We start from the raw sequence: 24,046 nt of genomic DNA, 5'->3' as shown, positions 1-24,046 counted from the left end.
CTTACTCATTTGTTCACCCCAAATTAGTTCTCACGTACTGCCAACAGACAAAAACCTGCATGCAGAGCTCAAAGTAAGAGATACTCACATCCAGGTCTCAATGTGTTGATCCCAAAATTCCCAGTAGTCAGCTTCAGAAAACACATACTACAAGTAAGTCTGAAGCCCTGATGCATAACAGACCAGAATGTGTCCCGAACACACATCTGGTTGACCCTTCCCACTGCCCACAAGACAAAGTGCAATGTCCCACAGCACGGCTTACTGCAGTCATGACGGCAAGAAGCAACAAGAGGCGGGGGCACCTGCATCAGCCTGCAGGTGGCCAGCACAGAGGGAAGTCTGAATTAGATTCCTAGGGCTGCGGTGACAAAGCATCATAACCTTAAAATAACAGAAATGTGTCATCTTTAATGGGTAGCTTAAAATAACAGAAATGTATCATCTCACAGGTCTGGAGGCTCGAAGTCTGAAATCAAGGTGTGGGTCTGAAGACTCTGAAGGAAAATCGGTTCTATGCCTCTCTGCTAGCTTCTGGTGGTTTGCTGGCAATCTTTGGCTTGTAGATGCCTCACTCTAATCCATGCCTTCACCTTCACTTGGAGTTGTCCCCCACGCCTCTGTTTTTTCACATCACCTTCCCCCAATGCACACCTGTCTTTGTGTCCAACTTTCTCCTTTTTATAAGAACACCAGTTGCACTGAACTAGGGCCTACCCTAATGCACGCATTTCAACTTGATTCCCTCTGTAAAGACCGTGTTTTCACATAAAATCACATTCTGAGGTACTGGGGCGATGACTTCAACACACCTCTTTTAGGGGAATGTAATTCAACCCATAACAAAGTCCTCCTCCAAAATGGGGTTTGATTCTAAGTCCCTTCCAAACCTAGTTTCTATTGGCTTCTGTTTTGCAGGATACAATAAGTTGCATATTAAGTAGGAAGAGAAATATCATATTTTAAAATGTCTGCATTGTACTCATACCTCACCTCATTCCACAGAGAATTTAAATTGATTAAGATTTGTTTTCACCTTCAAATTCCTAAGATTATTTTGGGTGAAAATGAAAAGATTTACATCATAACATAAAGATTTTGTCATCTGTTTAATAATTTTTTAACTTGGGCAATTCTCTCACATAATTTCTCTAACTCTGAGTTTCCCAGCCTGTAAACTGGAAACAATTAGACCACCCATTCTGCCTCCCATACTGGATTTTGTAAGAATAAAATGACACATACTATAGAAGAATGTTTTGAAACGTAAAATTGTGTAACAATAAAAGGTCATGGTATTCTCAATCTGACATAGTTTTCTTTCTGTTATATATTGGTAAAAGAGTTCCTAGAACAGAAACCAGAACAGGTGGTGTAGTATGCAGGTACTAGGTTTACACTGGGAAGTCATTTCCCTTCCATCTTAATTGGCCCTGCTCCCTGCCAGGGCTGAACTGTTAAGCCACACACTATCCTAGTCATTAACCTTATACCCTTTCATGCATTTTAGTCCCAAGGAAAGAAGACAAATAACTTCTGGAAACATGAGAGAGAGTATTCGTATTTTTTAAATGGGCGTGTATAATAACATAGGATAAAAGACACCTGGATAATCAGGGAAAACAAAGGGGAAAAAAGCTCACTTCTCATACTCCTTGAAAATATGATTGAGAGATGTACAGTTTCTTGTATTAAGTAAAACCATACATTTTCTAGAATAACTGAATTCAAAAGGACAAAATTATATAATCTTAAACAGTATCAAACAATTCTGTGTCAAATTCTGAGGCCTTTTTTTAACCAAAGGAATAAACCAGTGGTATCCCTTTCTTTTTAATTTAGCAGGACTCAGTTGGCTGTTTTTACAAGTAGTATTATAGAATTATTTAGTGTTCTAAGTGGTATAATATTGAGGTGGGGGACAAAGGAAAAAAACTAATTCTTGTAAGTCTCCCGAGCATAGAAGCCATTTTACTCATCTGTGCTACCACTCTATAGTTTTAACTAACACTGGGGTAGAAACTGCCCCCACAGATGGGATTCTATGTAATCTATGTGCATGGCACCCCTCCTGGAATATTGTACAATATCAGGGAACACACAAAATAAATGGCACCACTGGAGTTATGTAATGTAATAGCCAACCCTGGTGGGAATGGAGGAAGGAACTGGGATGGGGGGCCCTGGAAAACAGCAGAGTATCAAATGAAGGAAACATAAATCACAGCAACTTCATGGAAGGCTGTGGTGGAACAGAAAAAAGTACTGGCCAAGGAACCCAACAACCCTGCGTCCTGGTTCACAATCCAGTACGTACTGGTGTGTAACCTTACGTAAAATCACTTGAGCTGTTTCCTCGCCTTAAAATGGAAATAAAAATTGCAACTATCTTTTCTACTGCAAAGGATTACTGTGAGAGTCCAGTGAGATTATGTATGGGACAGTGCTTTGTAAACTTGACTTCAATGGAAGATGTTACTATCTGGGGTATAGTACAGCTTCCCTACAGTCTGTCTCAAACTACGGAACTCTTTTCTCTCTGGGGTCCAAAAGTAAATGTCGAAATGCAGCTGCTCTTACTTAATTTTTGTTCTTTCATGAGCATAGTGGGATATTTGTTATTCTGTATAAACCATATAAAGCTGTTATCATTTGTCAGTGTCGATTATTGCTACTAGTTGTTCTAAACAAAATATCCCCAAACTCAGTCTAGATCCAAGTCTCCTGGGTGGAACACGTTAGCTAAACAATCTTATAATTTAGAAATTATTTTTCTAGGGTAATACATGTAACTACCAATAATTATACCTACTATTTTCCTGATTAAGATTCAGAAAGCTGTTTGTTTTTAAACTGTTTCCAATTAGCTGGTTTCAAAAAAAAACTTTAATCTTATAAGCACTGCCGGCTTGACACAGTCGTAGATCTCAAGCTTCTTTTTGGCTTTTCTTATCAAAGTTGGGTCATGATGGAAAGATAACTCTTTCCTGTTAATGAGTCACTATATCTCATGCCATCTTGCACCAAAAGCGCACCCTTTCCACAACTTATTCCAATCAGAAGAATGAACTGGGTTTCACTTCTAGAACAAAGTGGCAGAGCATCCAAGGACACAGATGCTGTAAAACTGCAAACTTAGACCACGAATTTTCTGTATATTTTCAGTATATTACTGTTTTAATATCAATGTTGAAATGGATGAGCAATTGATCATTTATAAGGATTATTCTCCATCTAAGCCTAGAAATCTGGCTTAAAATACTGCACTATTTCCGCCCCAGGGTTTCTCCACCAGAAGAAGATAAATTCTAGACACAACAATTATTCTAAGACAATTCTCCATTTATATCAGTATTTCTATAAGAAAACCTCAGTGTCAACTAAGTACTTGGAACAGTTCACATTCCTTCCTACTACAATTCTGGAAGCATAAAAGATTACTTCCCCCATCAACTGGTCATCAGAAGCTGCAGAGGTCATAACCAGGGTCCCTGTGAGGCTAGGGAAGTGGCTAAGCGAAGTTGTTTCTTAAGCCAAGTATCTGTATTTCAGGCACTGATTGAAATCTCAGAATAACGGCCCTGTCTCTACAATAAATAAGGCTTATAAATTCTCATTCCTGTCACCCAGTGGTTCTCAACCAGGGGCAGTTTTTCTCCACAGGAGACATATAGCAATGCCTGAAGACATGTTTGTCACTACTGAGGGTACAGAAGTAGTGGCATCTGGTAGTTAGAGGCCCAGGATGTAGCTAAACAACTGACAATACCCAACATAGCCCTTCATCAACAAAAACCCAGTCCAAATGTCCAAAATGTCAATAGTGTTGAGCTTACAAAGCACTGCCCTAACTAGTAGGATAGTATATCTTACTAGAGAATATAAGACAGTCCTCAAATAAATCTCTAGTCCCTCAGATATAGTCTTAAATACTAAATGTCACTGTTTTTAAGCACTGAATATGCTTTTTTTCATAGTCACTGGATGGAAAACACACACAAACAAACACACACACATAAGCCTTTCAAGCACTGTTGCAACCTCCATTTTCTTTTCTATGTCATCCTTAAGAGCTTTACATAGAAGGAAAAGACAGAGGAATAAGGAGATGTTGGAAAGACAGGACACAATAGAAAGGACAAACACATGTAAAATGAAAAAAAATCCCTATCCTTTCTCTGTGTTTGGACATGACATAACACTCCGGTCAAATAAAAGAGGCATCCCGCTGGAGCCAATGAAGTTTTATTGCCATAGACATGAACATCATAAAATTTTCCAAAAGCTAAAACACAAAGTTTTGTTCCCTAGCTATCATAATCACAGTAAACAAATTCAACACATAGTACACAAAAGGTTTTTCATTTAGCTGTTTCTATAGTAAGAAGAAATATAATTGTGTGATCTTGAAATTAAAATTATTTTTACAGACTCATTAGGCTTCACTGGTCAAGAACAGCACATGAGCCTTGAACATTTAGAATGTGAACCTGAGTACAACCCATAAGACCTTTCAGCCAGTAGCCATTTCATATTGTTTCTCATCAACACCATGGAGACATTACCAGAGCAGGCACTCTAAGGAGAAGTCAGCCAGGCAACTAAGAAGATGCATTCAGGGAATGCAAGATACCACCAAATTCACTGACAGATTAACTTATTAAAAGATATAATTTTAGAATCTCACTGTTGGAAAAACAGAAAAAAACTACCAATTGCTGTTTGAATCCTCTCAACACACACTGACCAAAAAGTCTTCCAGTCTGTTCCTGGACTCTGTCATCATCATGTCACCTGCATGGTAGAACTAACATAATACCGTTTCTCAGAGTGTCTGCTTACACACTGTTGAGGTCTGTAGGAACTAAGATGTATGGATACTGTTGTTAATGCTCACCAATTTTAAGAGCATAAGACCATGAGGGTGGAAATCAACATATTCTCTTGGAAGAGGTCCCCCTTGTTTTTTGTTTGCCTATATTCTGGCTTGGAAGCATAAACACAGGGATTTCAATGGCAGGCTAACTTGGAACAACCGCTTCCATTCCACCTTGTTGCTTTCAATGGCCCCTTGCAATTCTCCTTGATACACCCAAGGTGGGGTCAGGGCAACGGAACAATGCAGGACGAAGGAGATACATGGTGTTTGGGTGTTTGGTAAAGAGAAATTCACTCGTTCTTCTACTCCTCTCACCTTCCACCAACCTGCCCCTCAACCATGGAATACAAGGTAGGCACCAATGTTGTCATGACTCTACTTCTCATCTCACTTTATATTAGGTAAGTCAGTCTCATAATTTTAAATGTTATCTAGAAATAGGTGGTCCCAAAAATGGCATCGGTCTAGACTTCTCATCTGATCTCCAGATTCACCATTTGAATGTCTAAAAGGCTCCTCAAACTTAACAAGTACAAAATCACCCTATCTGCTTCCTCCCTAAATCTCCTACGATCATCCCTATCTCAGTTAAAGATAACCCGCCTCCTTCCAGGTGCATGAACCAGACCTTAAAGTCACCTCTAACACTTCTGTCTCTACACCTCATACGCAATTCAGGTCTAGCTACATATGTTTATATAGCTAAAATCCAACCAGCTATTCCAACTTCTACCACCGGATATTAAGAAGAAAGACCAGACAGAAGGCTACCACAGTGCTCCCAATCTTAAGAGGTTTGGTCTTCCAACTTCTACTCCTTGTTCCCCGTCAATCTATTCTCCACACAGCATTTAGGGATTCTATTAAAACGTAAGTCAGACCCTATCACTCCTCTACTCAAAAGCATCGTTTCAGTGGGCTCCAAGGTCCTAAACAATCTAGCCCCCATGTTTCCGTCACCGTCACCGTCTCTTCTCTTCTTCCCCTTCACTCCTCTCCATCCACCCTGGACTCCTTGATGTTTCTAGAACACAATTGGCCAACACTCCTGCCTTGAGGCCTTTGTACTTGCTATTCTCTCTGCCTGGAACTTTCTTCCCCCAGGTATCTGCATTATTTATTATCTTCCCCCTCCAGAGTGTAAGCTCCAGGAGGATGGGAGTTAGGGGTCTGATCTGTTCCCTGCTGTATCCTCAGAGCTTAGAAGAGAGACTGGCATGAAATAGTTGCTTAATAAACAGTTAAATGAGTGAAATAGAGATAGTTGTCAGAGGACTTGCTGTTTTGCACCTGAAAGTCACATCTGGAGACCAAGAGAAAATGCACACCTATAATTAGAGGAACAACTCAGTATTAAAATGTAAGCCAAATATTTAAAGATCTAAAATATCTATAAATGAAACAATTATGTTAATAACCTTAGAATTTTTCCATGTAAAGACAATTTTCTTTTATTTCCTTTCCTCTTTTAAATTTTGTATCATTCCTATCTGAGTGAAAATGAAGGCAGAGACAAAACAAAGTGATTTAGAGATGGTCAGTAGAATGGTTTTTAGAAATGCATGAATTCTGTACTTAAGAATTTGAAATTGTCCCCCATTGCAGACACCTTCAATTAAGCCTATTCTAATCTTGGCTAAGTGAGAATCCAACTTCATAATTTCACTCCCAGGCACAGCTGTTTGACAAGTGCAGCAGGAGCCTGTCAAGACACTTGGCAGCATCATTCCTTTGGAACACAATGGACTTTTTTTTTCCTTTTTGGCAACCCCTATTACTCACTGATGGTAATTAGCAAACCATCTTTGGAGGAAATGTATAATCAGGCAACTAAAAATGCCTTTTATGAAACTCCTCCTTGAAAATAAATCATTGACACTGCAAATGGTCAATATGTGCTCTTAATTTTAAACTAAATTGCCCATTGATTTACCAAGATCTATTTTCCTGACTCTGTGGTCTAGTGACATTCATTTTTTCTGAGGTTCTGAATTCATGAAAAGTGACAGTGACACAGTTGTTTATTTTGATTTACTATCTCAATAGAGTAAGCAATTAGAGTGATTTCTCCCTTATTCAGATTATATAGCTCTTTTCTTGACTGGTTCCATCATAAAGCCTCATTCTACGGGCACAGCACAAAACCAGAGTCACAATCTAAAGCTGGTCTTCCCAGGACACACAAGAGAACAGGATCGGGGTGACCCAAGCCATAAGAAGCTGGAGTCCTCACCAGCAATGCATCAATGCACTAGGCTGCCGGGGGAAATACTTGCTACAGGGAGGGACAACTAGAGATAATTACAATAAACTCAATCCACGCCTCAAGAACCTGAATTCTTCCCACCTCAATTTATGATGCAGTTTGGGACTTTCAGAAACAAACGGCACCTGTCCCACTGTCACACCTTTATAACAACTTGTATCCCAGCACACCTTCCACCAATACCTTAGACAAGTTTCGACAAGTGCTGCTGAATCACTTGAGATGGGCCAAAAGGTCAGGGCCCTGAAACTTTGTCAGCGTGATTATCTAAAGCCACTGGAAAGCACTCCATGTGTTTCAGGGAACAGGTAGACTTTTCATTACACAAAAGCAGCTTTGTTTCTGTATACGTGACGCCTCCTAATTAGAATCAATGATTTTTTTTATTGTCGCTCCCGATAAGCTTGTTTGCCTAGCTTCATTTTCCTAAAACACTTTAAACGTTTCTAAGAAGGGCGAATGTCGGTAGAACACTGAGACAGGCCTTGACCCAGGGCTGTGGTATTGCATGATGTTTACAATTTGTCATCCTTGGGGGTAATTTTGCAAGCTTAAACACACTAAAGGACATATTATAAAGAGCCAGGCAATTTCATTTTGTTTGAATATATTTATGGAAATGGACCAAAAGTGTCCATAGAGGCACATTGTCATTTTTTCCTTGAGTGTGTGCCAGTTCATGACCAAAAGCAAGCATTCAGAGAATAGAAGAGCATTTATGACCACATTGTGTGTATCAAATAAGCTACTTTATGAACAGATGGGGAGTATTGTGTTTCAGGGTCTTAGTAAAACAGCCCTTCACACCAAATTTCTGTGCACAATGGTAGAACTCTCAGTGATTCATTTATAACCTTGCCCTTGATAATGAGCAGATCTCCCTTGAGGGTAAGTGCCTGTGGGACAAGAAGACATCACACATACTCATGGCTTAGAAAGATGACAAGCAGGGGGGAACTGTGTCCCAAAAACATGTAATTTGGACAAGGTGGGAAAATCTGAGTAATCCACTTGAGATAAGGAGCATTTCCCCAGCAGTGGTGATTGTATGGCAATGGAATCCTTGGAGAGTCAATAAGAAAAAAAAATGGTTGGGCTGGGAAAGATTTAATAAGTTGAAAAGCAAGTTATAGGAGCCAGCACTGGAAAGAAAAAAAAAATAAATGGTCTTTAAAGCTCTTTGATGAGACCAGGTCGCCACTCACAGAAAGCTCCAAGATCAAGATTGAAATGTGTTTTCTTTTCAAGGAGATATAGAAAACAGGGGTAAGTCAGAGAAGAAGCAGGGGGCACTTCTAGTTCCTTGTGTTAGATACTATACTCTGTGTTCACCAATACTCTGTGTTTAAGTGTCCTCCTAGACACACAGGAAGACCACTCTTTCCAACTGTGTTTGCAGTTAGCTGAGGTCATGTGACTGAGTGCTACCGAATGGGATAAGAAAAGTCAAGCCTGTCACTTCCATGCCTGGCTCCTAAAACCTCTCCACAATCCTCAACAACATCTCTTTCACCCTAGACTCAGATTGCAGAGCCATTAGATTGAAGGATCCTGAGTCACTATACAATCATAAAGAGTTAGCCATATTAGAACAAAAACAAGAAATAAACTCCTATCATAGCAAGCCACTGAGATTTGGGTTAAATTATTTTAATGTATTCCAATAGTACTCCCTTCTTATCATTTGCCTTTTTAAATATCATGTTACTGCCCAAGAGTATCTTTCATCTCATTCCTAAGCAGAGTGATCTCAGAGACCATCAAGAGCAATGGAAAAATTAATTTGTCTTCAGATCATAAGAACACAGGTTACCTAAAGAAAACACGTGGCCGGCATCATTTTCTGAGGAGCCAGAGAGAATAAACTGTTCTTTTCTTTCCTATGAATTCACACAAAATCATTTTATTTCTTTATTTTAAAATTTTTTATGGGAAATTTCAAACCTTCACACAGTGCAAATAACAGAATAATAAACCTCTATGTATCCATCACCTAGCTTCAAGTGTGTGTGTGTGTGTGTGTGTGTGTGTGTGCGCGTGCATGCATGTGTGCACATTTGAGGTCTACAGTAGGTTAATCATTGGGCCACGTGCTGTGGGTAGGATTCAAAGGTGAATAATTAATGATCTTTGAATATGTAGTAGGAAGAAGAGAGTCTGAATCTCAAATCCCAGAAATTACCTAGCTCTGAGGGTGATAGTGCGAATTAAAGTAACATAGTAGCTCAGAATTCGTGTAACATAGTCATTTTCTTTCACCTCCACTTCTCGGAACAAGTTTTTGGTCTAAGGAAGAGGTTTAATACTTTGTTTCTCGTTAAAATGTAGATACCCTTGGGAGAGCCAGCACACTGAATCTTTTCTCAGCTGTTCACCATTATATGTATGAATTTCTCTTTCCTGCAGTTCTTTCCCAAAAGCAAGCCTAAATTCTATGGAGAGGAAAAATAAGGAGCAAGGCATGGGGCCTGTGAAGCAGCATGGAAACTCTGAGGGAAGAAGGCAGTAGGGTTCACCACAAATGAGATGAAAGACAAATTTCTATTTCAGAATTTTTTTTAAGGCCAAGTCCTCGATTTTTGCTTCATTACAACTGTTCTCCCAACCCCAAATCCATTCTCTTGGCTAATAAATCACCATTTGCTCTTCGGGGCAATTTTCATACTAGACACTGGGACTAGGGATGGGGAGACAGTGACAAAAGAGAGTCAGTAGTAACAATATGTCTCATCAAAAACACATGCAACAGGCCCAATACCCAGGCCCCTACTTAAAAATGAAAGCACTTTCAAACAAACATTCTAAAACACAGAAAAGAAAACTGTCTGGTGAGAGAAGCCTGAGAATCTGCCTCATAAATTTTAAAAGCAAGGATCCAGGACCAATCAGATGCCCTCTCTAGAACATTCTGAATGCCTTAGTCCACTGACCTGGGCCTTTGGCTGTGCTCTCTGGTCAACAGGCAAATGACTCTACAAACTTGGGTGGCTCAAACCCAGGGGAGGGCTCGTGCTGCCAGAGAAAGAAGCTCAAGTAACAAAAGGCAAGTCTTCCTTTCAAGCTGCCTTCCCCAGTCTAGAGAGACATGGGGTTCTATGGTGTTCAGGACTGAGTCACTGGGAACGGGTGCCATTTTGATGGGAATTGATTTAATTTGTTCTCCTCTAAACAGCTCAAGCATTTCACTCTGTTCTGTATTAATTCAGTCTGAGCAGAAAAAAAAAAATTCCAAAGTAAATCTCAGCAGTGAAGGAAAAAAATCTTGAAAAGGCTGACAAACTCAGCATAATGAGCACCAGTCCAAACCTTTGTTTAACAGTACAATACTTCACTCTCTTTACAGATTATAAAAGGAAATATTTAACTAATGGAAAGCCACTCATACTTAGGATAATGTATGCAGCCTCTGTCCACATCTTAATCATTCTACATAATTGATCAAATAACTCTGGTCTCTAGTCTTCCCCAGATTTTTAATTGTTTTCTTTAAAGTCCACAACAGAAAATGCTTTCATGCTAGACTACATTGACGTGTTTCCCTAGCTGATCACTTGGCATAAGATAAACGTGTGTTTCATATGATAGCTGCCAAGGGATATGTTTTAATGAGGAATTAAACTATAAACTTTAAGAGATAATGGAGAAGGCCTGGGGAAGTCAAAGTTTCATTTCGCATCCACTGAAACACAGTGCTTGCTACCTAAGTGATGCTACCCTCCTAAGATATTTTTTATTGACTACATTTGCATTTATATTAACTAGGTTTCCAATTCTTAAAAATGATCCCTATTTGGTAGTATAAGTCCTTCATGACTTCTTCCAGCCTCACTTCCACTACTACCTAGTCTTGGACCATCAGACTACTTGAGAATTGTTTCTTCCTCTGTGCTCTTTCATACTCCTGTGCTATTCCATATGGTGATGTGCAGGCTTAAATGGCCTCCTTTCCTTTCTCTGTAAGAATTACTGTCTTCTTTCAGGATGCAGTTACCTCCTCTAACAAGCCTGCCCAATCTCTACAGGCATACTTGGGAGCTTCTTCCCCTAGTTTTCCCATTAAAAGTTTGCATAGCCATATATCACAGCCCTTGTTTTACTGTTTACACAATTGTCACCCCAATAGATTGTGAGCTCCCAAAGAGAATGTCTCATTTATTTCTGTACCCCCCAGATAAGGTACATGGTTTGCACTCAGTGATCAAATGAATGAATGAACACACAATGAGTGAACACATCAGGACACATACTATTTGGGTAAGGTAACTATACACCCTAATTTTTTTCAGGACAATCCTGATTTAGACTGACGTTCCAGTGAGACAAACCCACTTTCACTCTCAAAAGTGTGCTGATTTGAAAAATAAAGTATATGCTCACCCTAATTTTAGAGCATTAGGGTATATATTTACCCAAGCATATTGCTCCTGCCTGCCCAGAAGCTGGTCATATCATGTTCCAATTTCTCAACAACTTTTCTAACTAATCATTTAAAAAATTATTCAAAATTCTCCTTCTAACAAATTAAGTATTCTCCCTACTCAAGCTCTGTACCTGTGGCCCAAGAAAAGGAAAATAAATACTGTGCTGCAAAATGAAAACACACAGGTTTCATTCTACTTTCTCACCAAATTCCTATCTACACCAACCTCCTATATGAGCGATGACACCTATTGGACAGATTGGTCTCCCCTCTGGATGAAGGACACAGGCTTCCCAGAGTTAGAGCAGACGTAAAATCAAGCCTTCCCTACGCAGGCTCTGGGTTAACCAACCACAGATCCACCGTCCAGGGTTACAACAAGCATTGTTGTATTGACAGCTTAGAAGCCCTGACTCAGCAATTACAGTAGAAACTAATAAATTTGCCTGGAAAAAAAAAAAAATCTATTTTCCAAATCATTCTACCCAGAACTTGAAGAAAACATTTCTGAAAGATCAAAGAGAATCAGATGACCTCTTCTTTTTGGAAAAATAAATGTGTTTGGTCTTTCACTCTACACATTCAAATTCTATCTGGACCCAAAAATGACAACACGACCAATCAAAAGAAAAGGCAATCAAGAAATACTCCAAAGGTCACAAAGGGTGTTTCTAATATATTGCCAAACTAATTTTCCACACTGGTGCAGTCTGAAAGAACTGAGAAAAACACATTTTAGAATCTATATATGAACAAATCTCCAAAGGTTTGACATACATTCCCTTAATCAGATCATTTATGAAAAGATTTACATAATTCTTTCTAATTTTAAAGACATTATTTCAAGGCATGAAATTAGAGAAAAACCACAAAACAAATATGAACTAAAAGGAACATTAACCATCATGTAGTTAATGATTTTGTTTAATGAGGATAAAGCCTCAAATATTTAACCTCTTAGGGTTGCTCTCATTATCTATTGTTTTTCATTAATCCTAGAATCACAGGGCAAAGAAACATAAACCACGATTAGCTTTGAAATGTTTGCCCAAATCTGCTATAAATTTATTTTCAGGACAAAGTTCATGAAAGGTCAGTTCCCCAGGTAAACTGAATTAAATGCTTTCTAAAGGGAAACCAAATTAAACCTTTAACCAAATGGCAGGTTTCTAAACTGTGTTTTGGGATATGAAATCTGGTTTGACAGATGCCTTATAGACTGTGGTCAATGCCCCATCTAATGAGGATTTCTGTGGTTTCGTTTTTACCTACACTAAGGGATTTGTAATTTATGGTGACATATATGTGTCTACAGTATGTTGAACATGTGCTTACATAGATAAATATGTTTGTATCTCTTACATAAAATTGCTGGGAAAGAAATCTTAAGATTTGGTTTTATTTTTTAAATCATGGAGTTTGCTTTTAATATCTGACAGACCGATGCCTTGTGGGATATGACTTGGAAGCTACACTCACTCTGATCTTTACCAGATGTTCACTGGTGGTGTTTCAGCCTCAAGAGACAAAAAGGATATTAATGTTAATTTTATTTATTTAATCACATCAGGCAGATTTGATAAAAGAGAAAATTCAATATTTTGGTAATTTACCAACTCTTCAGAAATGTCCATAGTAGCAAAAGTGTTTTGAAGATCATTTTCTATTAAAAGCTGAAAGTCTGCATTGTGTTTGGAAGAGCGAACACTCTATCTTACCGTTAAAAATGGGAACAGTGTGACAAATTTGCCAGCTCCACTGCTAAATGAAGGAGGCAATGAGGTGGTGACAACGTATACATGGTTCAGTGCAAGACTCCTCCCAAACTTTGACTAATAATTGTAAAGAAAGAGACTCTGAACGTGAAATGGACACTCAGTTGAAAGCCTTCTGACACTACCAATCACTCTAATATCTTATCTTGTCTCTGAATTTTATTACAAGAGAACATTAAACTACCCTAATCATTGTCAGGCCATTGATAATAATGTAGAGATTACTGTCAGGCCATTGAGAATAAGTAGACACGTACTCTTTACTAAACACTGCATCCCTGCATCTTAACAGAAGTAACCGGGTAGGCTTTTATTTATCTAGCACTAATGTCAAAACTGGAAAACTTTTACAATACTGGTTATCAACCTTGAGTGCTCATTAGAATCACCTTGGAAGCCGCATCCCAGGTCAATTACATCACAAATTTTGAAGATGGGACCCAGGTAGGGGTACTTTGTAAAACTCCCCAGGTGATTCCAGTGTCAGCCAGGGTTAAGAACTGCAGCCTCAGAAGCTCTAAGTATGGAACAGCTAAATAACTTAACAGTCTTGGAAAAATCAATTTCTCTGGGCTTTGTTCTCATCTAAAAAAATGATATGGGTGGAAAGAAATTGGAATGTGATAGTAATTGGCTTTCATTTATTTTTAGATAAAAATATATCCTTATAGCTATGAAATATTTCAAATAGGCAGTAAAGCATACCAAATATTACAACAGACACCTATGACACCTATATTACCACCATCAAGTTAAAATAACAGTATTTTGCCATATCTCTTTCAATTCTCTCTCTGGAAAAAAAGAGAAAGTAAAATCCTCACATCCCATCTCTTTCTATTTCTTTCCTTTTGAGAGGTATCCACTATCCTAAAGTTACTAATTACCCTGCCCACATGATTTTACTGTTTAATCACATAATTGTTTATCTATTGTATAATATTGCCCGGTTTGTGTTTAAATATACATAAATTGTATTAATACCATATACACCCTTGTGCATATATTTCTTCACTCAACATTGTTCTTTGAAATGTATCCATGTTAATAGATATATACGTAATATATGTATGCATATTTTAATTTTAAACTCCTTTATAATATTTCATTAGGAATAAGCCATAGTTTATTGACTTATCTATGGACAGTTATGTTATTTACACTTTTTTGAGAAACAAAAGCAATAAACACCTTTTTTCATGTCTCCCTGCCACCATATACAAAAGCTTCTCTAGGGTAGGCACTTTGACACAGTTTTATTGGATAGACTCATCTTCAACATGACTAGGTATTACCAAATTGATCTCCAAAGTGATTACACCAATTTACTCTCTCCAACAATGTTAAAGTATATCCACTTCTCCATACCCTTATTGATACTTGGTATTATGATAATTTATCCATTGTTGCCAATATGAGGATTATGAAGTGGGAATTAAGAATTATGCTTAGATGATATCTTCCTAAGGTCCTTCTGGTCATAGACCACATCAACACCAAGTCTTATCAAAATAAAAGTGGATGTGAAAAAGCTCTTCCATAGCTTACAATGAATTTACATTTGCTCAAGACATGTCTTAGGAGGCCAAAGCTGGCCTGTGAAGCCATACATCAGGCCATAAAAGAGGAATGGGGACATGGTTCCAGCTCTGTATTTATTTTCTTGAAATCATAATCCAATGTTACTTAAAAAGCACCACTGCCCAATATTCAAGCCAAAGCAAATACTCTGGATTTTGCCAGGCAAAATGCCTGTGGAGAAATGAGTCAATTCATACAAAATTCAAAACTGGTCTTTGGTCAGTGATATTTTCATGAAAATCCGTGGGTGGGTAAAAGTTTTGAAAAATTCCTTTTTGCCATTGGATAAAATTCATCCAGGAAAAATAAAATTTAAGTGGAGACCCACATTCCCCCTAATTCCCTTATCAGCACTTCCTAACCTGCTAGCACAACTGCTTTCAATCACATGTGAAGGCAAGTCATCCGTGTTTCTGATCCTAGCAACAGAACCCTGTGTCCCTCTACTCACTCTGCCCCAGATAGGCAGACAGGCTTTCTCGTGAGAAGCACCAACAGACAGAGCATGCCTAAGCTCATTCAGAACACACTCACTGGGCACGTTACCCAGCCACCTCATGCTCTTCAACTTAATAGCAAAAAGATCTACAGTAAAAACATTCTCAGGGTGCACTCTGTTGGAACCATTTACTATGGATACTGTTAGGGATGATTAGTGTACATTTATGGTTTGGGGTTACACTTCATGTTGTCCTTTTAGGAACATGAAACAGGGATTTGGGAAAGGGACAAATTCAGAGACTCCATGACTTGTTCTGACCTGTGACCTTACCATCTCAGAAAAACTTAATAGAATTCCACAGTTATAGCTGACAATGCTCAAATAATTTGATAATTCTGAGATATACCAAGGTTGCAGTTGGTCTAAGCTCAGGAAGGTCCAAATAGAGAGATTTAGCACCTAGAAATTACTATAGTTAATAGCAGTGAATGGAGTCAGGTATTTTTAAATGTAATATTGGCATATCCTGGTTTCTGACTAGCTGAGGTCTGCCTGCCTGTCTACAGAGGCCTTTACTTCTCAAGCCCTTTGCCACTGGATGGGAATGTCTCTGCAATCGAGACCAAGCCTGGAAAGAGAGCAGTTGGTTGGGTTTTCCACCAAAGCAGTAAGAAAGAGATCTATAGAAGGGTGGAGTTGGGGGGGAAAAGGAAAAGAACCCATTCTCTTCTTCCAGTAAGTTAACCAAATAATAAATTCACAGCCCTCCCCCAGTTCTGCCACCCAGAATCCTGAATGATGTGAATCCCAGGGTTCTGATAAGTCCAGGGAGTCATGGTCAGAGATTCTGAGAATACGTTCTCTCATGCATGACATGGAATTTGGCATGAGGGAGGATACCAGTGGCAGCTGCTTACTGTAAGCAAGCCGTCACTGAGTTAGCCCTCTCACACACCCCTATTTTACCATAACTTCCAGAAGCTCTTTGTGCTGCTTGTAGTCATGGTCACCAAACACAATGTGGTCATCATTTCTTTCTTGGGTCAATAAGCTAAGCAAGTGAAAATGACTAACTCTAACTATAATACACAGAAAATAGCAGTTAAACATACGTAAAACAAAAAATGGCCTGGGTCTTACAATTTAGACTGCTCCGAGCCCTGCACTGTATGACAAGCCACAAAAACCAAAGATCACTTCGCATTTCCAAAAGAAGAATGTGGCCATTTTACTTGGCCAAGATCTTGAGCTTTGAGTCAACTACCATCAGATTTTAAATCAGTAGGAGATGAAACATTTTAGTTGTAACAGTTGTACGTGTCTGGACTCCAAGACTATAAATATGCATTTTGCAAAAGGCAGAAAAATACATTTTTTCCAGGTGTGTATCTACTTTAAAAACCAGGGTATTCTATCCTTGGATTACAACTTAAGAAGACTGCTAAACTTTCACAGCAAAATTAATTGCTGCCAGTTGGCTATCACCCTACAAATCAAGTAGATGACATGTAGCAACATAACAGTTTTCAGAAGACATACTGCCCATAATATGTATGTTTTAGAAGAAAATGAAGGCTTCCTGCTAAAAATATATAGCCCCAGAACTAGAATTGCAGCATTAGTGAGCTCCTAAGAAACCCTGTTTATTATTTGCACTATTACATGTGTAAATAAATGCTTTGTGGTCCTAGATTCGATACACTGTTAAATCACCAATCTGAATTTTATAAAGATTCCATCTAGAAGCGGGGAGTGGGCAGATCAGAGGGAGAGAAATTATCTCCCATACATCCTTAACAATACAATGAGAAGCTATGCATAAGCCTGCAAACATTAACCTATCAGCTTATTATTTCACTGAACTATTTCTATTTTTGATATTCATCATGCACTTCAGCAAAAGTCAACTTTATAAAGTTACAGGTCTTTGCAAAGCCTGGGAACAGTAGGAAAATGGGGAAATCCTATTGCACAAAAATTAATTTTGCAATGCAAAAAATATTTTTCTGGATAATTCGAGCCTTTATGTTTATTTCAGTAAAGCCAAATCCAGTAAACTATTTTCAGCCAGGATTAGTCAGAACTAAAAGGTTGGACTGTTTTCCTTCAGAGGCTGAATGTCTTTCCTGCCTGCAATAGGCCGGTGTGTTCCAGAGTAAATGGATTTGCCTTCAATTGCTTGTCTCTTTCTGGCATTTTTAATGCAGAACCCTAGTGACAGAGCAAGGTTTTGCCGTCTGGAAAGTAATTATTCTTTTCACTCATATAACCTGGCATTCTCGCAAGGTATCAGCTTCAGGTTTTCCTTGAGAAAAATCACAATGTGGTGCATAATGTAGTGACAAGAAATGCAATTCCATTCCACAAGAAATTCTTAAAACTCTTTCAAAAATACCTACTGGGCAGTGAAAAAGTGCTTTGAATACTTGCATTATAGCTATCACCTGTTTGGTTTGCTTTTACATGAATCAGAAAAACCTTGGCCAATCTATAATCAAACATACACATAGTCCAGATTCTTTTTCATCACTGACATACTACAGAAAGAAGGAACTCGGGCTGGGGAACCACAGTACAAATAAATTTCTGTTCAAATTGATTTATATATTTCACATATTTAGTGACCTGCACCATACTCAATATCCAGGGAATACATAGAAATCTTAGACTTCAACTCTAAATGAAATATTTCTGTCCATCTAAACTAATATAAAACATATGTTCTTCTTTTTCCAAGACTTAAGTGAGCTGTCTGAGATTGTGCAAAGCCATCTCATGATCCCAAGGGTGATGCCCTGCTTATAAACCCTGAGGGTTTCTGTGAGGTGTGAAATTGTTGTGAAATCATTTAAGAATCATATTATTCAAAAATAGTACATTTTGCCAAGAAACAGAGAGAGTTCCAGGATGGATGCTGTGAAAGGCAGAGGCGAGGAACAAAGAGACATCAGGCCCACTTCCCTCAGCACCAAAGGCTTCCCTGCTCTTTCTCCTCATACCGCTCTACAAAATTGCCTCTTAAAATTAGTCAAGATCCTGCGAGATTCTGCTCCTGTGTATCCCCTGGGTGATTTTATGCTGACTATAAGTCATTAGCTAGTCTCTCAACCCTGGAAGGTACAGAGTGCAGGCATGTGGATGCATGCCGCAACACTTTTACTAGCCAAGTTGCTAAATGGTGAGTTCCTTTTCAAATACCAAAACCACTCTTCTCCCCATCCCAGTTCTAGCCGGTTACTGGAGGGAAGGAAAAGTCACTGAATATTTGCTTTGGAAAAGAACTAAAGCTTGCTGATGTGCAATCTGTGTCTTTCTGCTCTTGCACATCCATTCACATTAAGGAAATTCATAGTTGGTACCTGGCTGGCATCTCCTTTCCAAGATCACCTGCTGGGATGGATCATGTACCTTTGCAGGAGGAAATATAGAAATGGAGAGCCACTAATCATGGAATAAACCTTCCCCTTCCTCAAGCTGAAGAGGAACCCCATCTCATGGATACCTAGACCACCACGCATGCAAACTCCATACAAGAAGAAAAGGTCCTCTGTCCCATGGGCCAAGTTGGGAAAAAATACACGTATGCAAAGTAAGCCGGGCCTTCAAGAAAGGCCACCCCTTGCACTTCGGAAACTCACCGTACACTTGTTGGGCTTCTCCCCGGAGTGGACTCTCATGTGGATCAGCAGTTTATAGCGGGCGTTGAAGGGCTTGTATCTTCGAGGGCAACCGGCCCAGAAGCAAGTGAAGTCCTCCCCTTTGCGCTGGTCGATGTGGACCTTCTCGATGTGCCGCACGAGCTCCTCCTGCTGGTCGTACTGGGCGCTGCAGTCGATCCACCGGCAGCAATGCTTGCCCCCGACGTCGTCCATCTCCCCGTCGTCGTCCAGGGCGGCCTGGGGCAAGGCCAGCTGCTGGGCGTGGGGCCCGAGCTCCGGGTGGTGAAGGTGCGGGTGGGCATGGTAAGGGGGTGGAGGACCTTGGGGCGGCGGCAGAGGAGGGAGAGGAGGCGCGGGGGGCAGGTCTAGGGCGCTGCCCGGGAACTCCTCTAGGCGTTCCGTCTTGAACAGGCCGGCCGGCTGGCTGTCGGGACCCGGCAGGCCGTGCTGCACCACCATGTTGTTGACCAGGCCTGGCTGGAGGCCGCCGTGCTCCAGCTGTTGCATGCGCTCGTACTCCAGGGCCCCGTCCTCGCCGTAGGCCGGCAGCGCCAGGCCTCCAGGGGTCACCAGCACGCCCTTCTGGCTGCTGGGCACCGGGCACGGCTGGGGAATGCAGCTGCCGCGCACGCCCAGGAAATGCCCGTAGACCTCTGGCTGCGGGGACATGTTGGCCGGGGAAGCCCTCGACCCGTTGATGTAGGCCACCAAGGACGTGGGCGACGTGCGGATGATGGTATTGAAATCTATCCCGATGCCATCCGACAGCGGGGACAGGGACAGTGCTCTCTTCTTAGAGCGGGCCGAGTGGGACCTGGTGGATGAGTGCCGAGGACTAGGGTAAGGAGAGTGGCTATTTTCCATGCCAAAAAGGTAGGATGGCAATGAGTTAGAGACACTATTGCTGGACATGGATGTCCCGGGAGGAAGGCTAAGGAGGTCCCCTAGATCAATGCCATTCTGAGAGCTGTGGTTGGCGGAAAGCGAAGGGAGGGCCCTGTAGCCGTGAGACCACTCCTGCTTCACGCTCGAGGCCGACTGACTTTCCGTCAGACTCAAAGTCGTGGACGCCAAAGACTCACGCGAAATAAGGGACCTGGAACAGCAGCCAGAAAGGAAGGGAAAAAAAAAAGATAAACATTTTAGCAGGATATGGATTGCTTGAGAGCTAAAAGAACACTGCATTGACAATCCCTTAAGTATTTCCCCCAGTTACGTTCTGTGCTAAACACACATTCTTGGGCTAAGATAAAATCCAAGGCTTCTAGTTCCAGGTAAATAACATCTTACCAAGAAGAACAATAAAACCTAATGCTCACTGAAATAATGTAACAAAAGATCTATTGTTATAAATAATCTTAATACTTTAGTAATAAATAGTCCTTGCTTTATTTTTAAATAACTTTTTCAATATGGGGGAAAAATTAGAGACCAGGGAAAAATTACTGATACCTGTTAAAGCCAACCAAATAAGTACTTGTTAAGCACCTACTGTGTGCAGCATGTTATGACAGGCTTTTCAGGCAATACAAATCTAAATAGAATCCCAGCCTTCAAGTAAAATCTATTTGGGAAAGTAACATATAAACTCATGCTTTATTTGAAAAAAAGTAAACCCTCAAAGTCAAAGGGTTGTCCAGGGGACTTAATAATTTAACAATTTAGTTTCACTGATATTAAGGAATTATCCTGATATTTTTAAAGATAGTAATTCACATTGCCAGTACTTAGTCACATCAAATCACCCCAAGAAAGGAAAAAAATATAAAAAGCAGCTATAATATATAAAGGAGTAACAAACTGATAACAAGTCATATCTGGAATTAATGCATTGGAGCCATGCAAGATTTAATCACATTTGCTAGCTGGGTTTTTTGTGAACTCTCGTCCTTAAATCCAAGCAGCTTTGGGCCAAGAGCAGATCATTCACTTTCTGTAGTTCACTTTTGCAACAATTCCTCTCCTATTCTTCTTACCCTTTAAAAAACACACCCTATGTCTCACAATATATTATCTGCATATCAAAATGGTTCATAATGTAGCTCTGGTCACTTTAAAATTCATTTTGTTTTACTGTGACATTGTTGCCTTGAAAATAAAAATCACTTCTCAATCTTTTGGCTAATATCAAGTGTGAAAATAATTGAGGAGAAAAGATATGTCCCTTGGATGAAAACTTGCCACAGAGGCAAGACATAACACACTGTATTTCTTGACTGAGACATGTTGTATATCAGAAGAACCTGGCTTATTATATGTACCTGCCTTGACTCTCTACTGAGATCTTTTTTTCTAACAAAAAAGTTAATCACAACAAAACGTTATATAAAACGTGTGTCTTCTCAAAATGAACACATTATTTCCAGCTCTTAAACATCAACCTGTCGCAAAGGAACTGAGGGAAAAGAGAAGCATTTTCATCCCACCTGTTCATCTTACTCCGTTTCACAAAATGGAAGCCACAAACACCATTTCCTACAAGCATGTGATATAGCAAGAAAAACATCTCAGCTCCAAAATGCACAGTACAAGGTGATAACACCATGATCAACGAGATGTTACCATCAAGTGAAGTGATGTTTACCAATGACAAACACAGCAGGAATTTATATCCAGTTGCCCTTGACATAGATTCTCCTCTTGGTCCACATCCTTAAATTCAGGTTGTAGTCTTTTTGCAAGCCCCAAAGTGGTTTGGGAATCATCTAGTTTTTAATTCCCCAAGGACACTTTTCAATTATTTTCCCAGCATACTTAGCAGCATGTGGCTCTTCCTGCAGAGCTCAGCTGAAGGATCCTGGTGATTGGATGTCAAGGGCCTTTTGGTCTTTTCCCCAGCAAGATCCAGGAATTGCTTTCAGACCCAAACTAAATTAGTAGTCCTGTCATATATAAGGCAGAGACAACTGACTGCTTTACACCCGGAGGTTGAGAAGGTTCATAGAACATAAAGAACCAGAGCTTTGGCAGAGCTACATGCCTGAATGGATGCACATTCTCAGGTGCTACAATTGCCTGTCACTGTCATACTGGAGCATATTAGATTGTTAAGTCATGACTAACAGACAGAAGTATGTTATCCACCTATATATACTTTGCTTATAAAATTGTATTATTTGGTTTCAGGGCAGCCTATAGTGAAACGTTCATTTGCTCCATTGTTGAGAGATGATTCTCATTTCTCTCAAATTATACCTAAATATGGCTCAATTTAAATCTGAGCATAAAGCCATGCAGGCACATTCTATAACTTCTTGGATATCTGAGTTTTCTAAGACAATTATCATATATTTTTCAGAAAGCAAATTCTATATTCTATTCATTAAAGTATTAATATGAACAGAGAACTCTCTCCTATCTCAAACACCTAATAAGAACAAAACTTCCCCAAATGGCCTTTGCCTAGCAGCCAGTCTCCCTCCTGTGTGATTACTCACATCTTTTAATCTTTCAAAGCTCTAATCCTTGACATCTCTCCCCAATACACTAGCTCCCAGTGAGAGTTCTCTTCCCAAAGAAGTTATATACTGTCTGCAACATGTCTTAAATGTAGCTAACTTCAGGCATCTGTGGGTGTTATATTCTTCAATAAATTTCAAAGTCTTTTAACAGAAGGGATCGTTTTTATCTTCCCAGTGCCTACTAGAATGTTAGATACATACTAAGTACTCAAAAAACTGTTGATTAGGAAAGTAAATAATCAATATAATGACAATGGAACATTATTTATAGCACTCACAAAGCGTTTTCGCTATATATGATCTCATTTGATACAACCTGTCAGGTAAGTAAACTGGATTTTAAAAATAACTTCTATTTTACAAAGAATAAAACAGGGTTTGGGAAATTTCTCCCAGTAACACACACACATATACATACATACATACACCCCAAAGTTCTTAGAGAAATACAAATGAAGCTGTGCTTGATAGGCAGTGACCTACTGGATGATACATATTCTCTGTTGTTTTCTTTACATTGTATCCCACATGTGACCCACAGTGCTCTGCTTAATTGAAAGACCTGGTATAACAGGCTTAAAGTCACACAAGCTACGATGGGCACCCAAATTTTCTGTTCTTTCTGCAATAACATGTTGAATGAATGAGAATGATTCCAAAGGGTTCTCACCTCTAACTCCTGCTGCTACCCACACCAGGCCCATGGCAAAGAAAGTGGCAGCTGTATCATCATTTGAGAGCAATCTCCATTTCCATATGCTCATCTGATCCTAATGATATTACTTCTGGTGATTGGTTAATTTGGAACTATATGTGAAAGGAAAGGAGATACATCTTGAACAAAATAAAACTAATAGGAAAACTCAGAAACCATCAGCAAAAATGATTAGGGTGGCTGGTCAAGCAAGAACTCAGTAACTTGTATGGGGCCATAAGAGCATGAGATGCCTGATGACCATGTTAGATGTTTGCTTCAATGCCAAGCTCAAAATAAGTTCTAATAGATCACATGGAGAATTCCTCAAAAGAAAAGATGTATTTCCTATATATGTAGATCATGAAAAAGATGGCCAGTCGTAGTCTGTCTGGAAATTCATGTCTATGTGCCTCAGCAAATTCCCCAAAAGAATTAGTACTGTATTTAAAGACAGGATGGCTTTATAAACTGTTACGATTTACAGAGAGCCTGGAGTGCATCCTCAGCCCCCTTAGCCTTCTCTCACCTTTGTGGATATACTCTCAAAGGAAACCATGCCCAAGAATTTCTGATTTAGGAAATAAAAATCTAAATACAGTGCCCTTTTGGATCTGGAATGACATTCTGTGATGGCTGAACTTTGTCACTGACAAGCTAAGCACCTGGACTTTGTGTCCTGGTTCCATTGGGTCTTAAACAGAAATATTTGCAGGTAGTTTATGAATATTTAATCATAAAATGCAGGATTACGATGCATGCGAAAACACTAGAAAAGCTAAGTATGCTACAAAACCCATGCAGGTAGCATCTGATCTCTTCTACTACTCAATGTTTGTTAAGACTGCTCTATGAAACTGCTATTGTAT

The 24,046-nt window shown here is 39.6% G+C and overlaps 1 protein-coding gene across 4 annotated transcripts in view; it reads right to left on the bottom strand.

Moving 5' to 3' along the window:
* Positions 1–24,046, bottom strand: part of GLIS3 (GLIS family zinc finger 3) — a 481,516-nt gene that overhangs the window by 287,580 nt on the left and 169,890 nt on the right. For all 4 annotated transcript variants that reach the window (XM_050762001.1, XM_050761998.1, XM_050761999.1 and 1 more), the window contains one exon: positions 19,002–20,118. In XM_050762001.1, coding sequence (XP_050617958.1) covers positions 19,002–20,118 — 1,117 coding nt within the window. The remainder of the gene's footprint in view (positions 1–19,001; positions 20,119–24,046) is intronic.

This window comes from Macaca thibetana, chromosome 15 (genome assembly GCF_024542745.1).
Source record: "Macaca thibetana thibetana isolate TM-01 chromosome 15, ASM2454274v1, whole genome shotgun sequence".
Lineage (NCBI taxonomy): Eukaryota > Metazoa > Chordata > Mammalia > Primates > Cercopithecidae > Macaca > Macaca thibetana.
The sequence above is the reverse complement of the archived record's forward strand: the minus strand, read 5'-3'. Positions and strand labels throughout refer to the sequence as shown.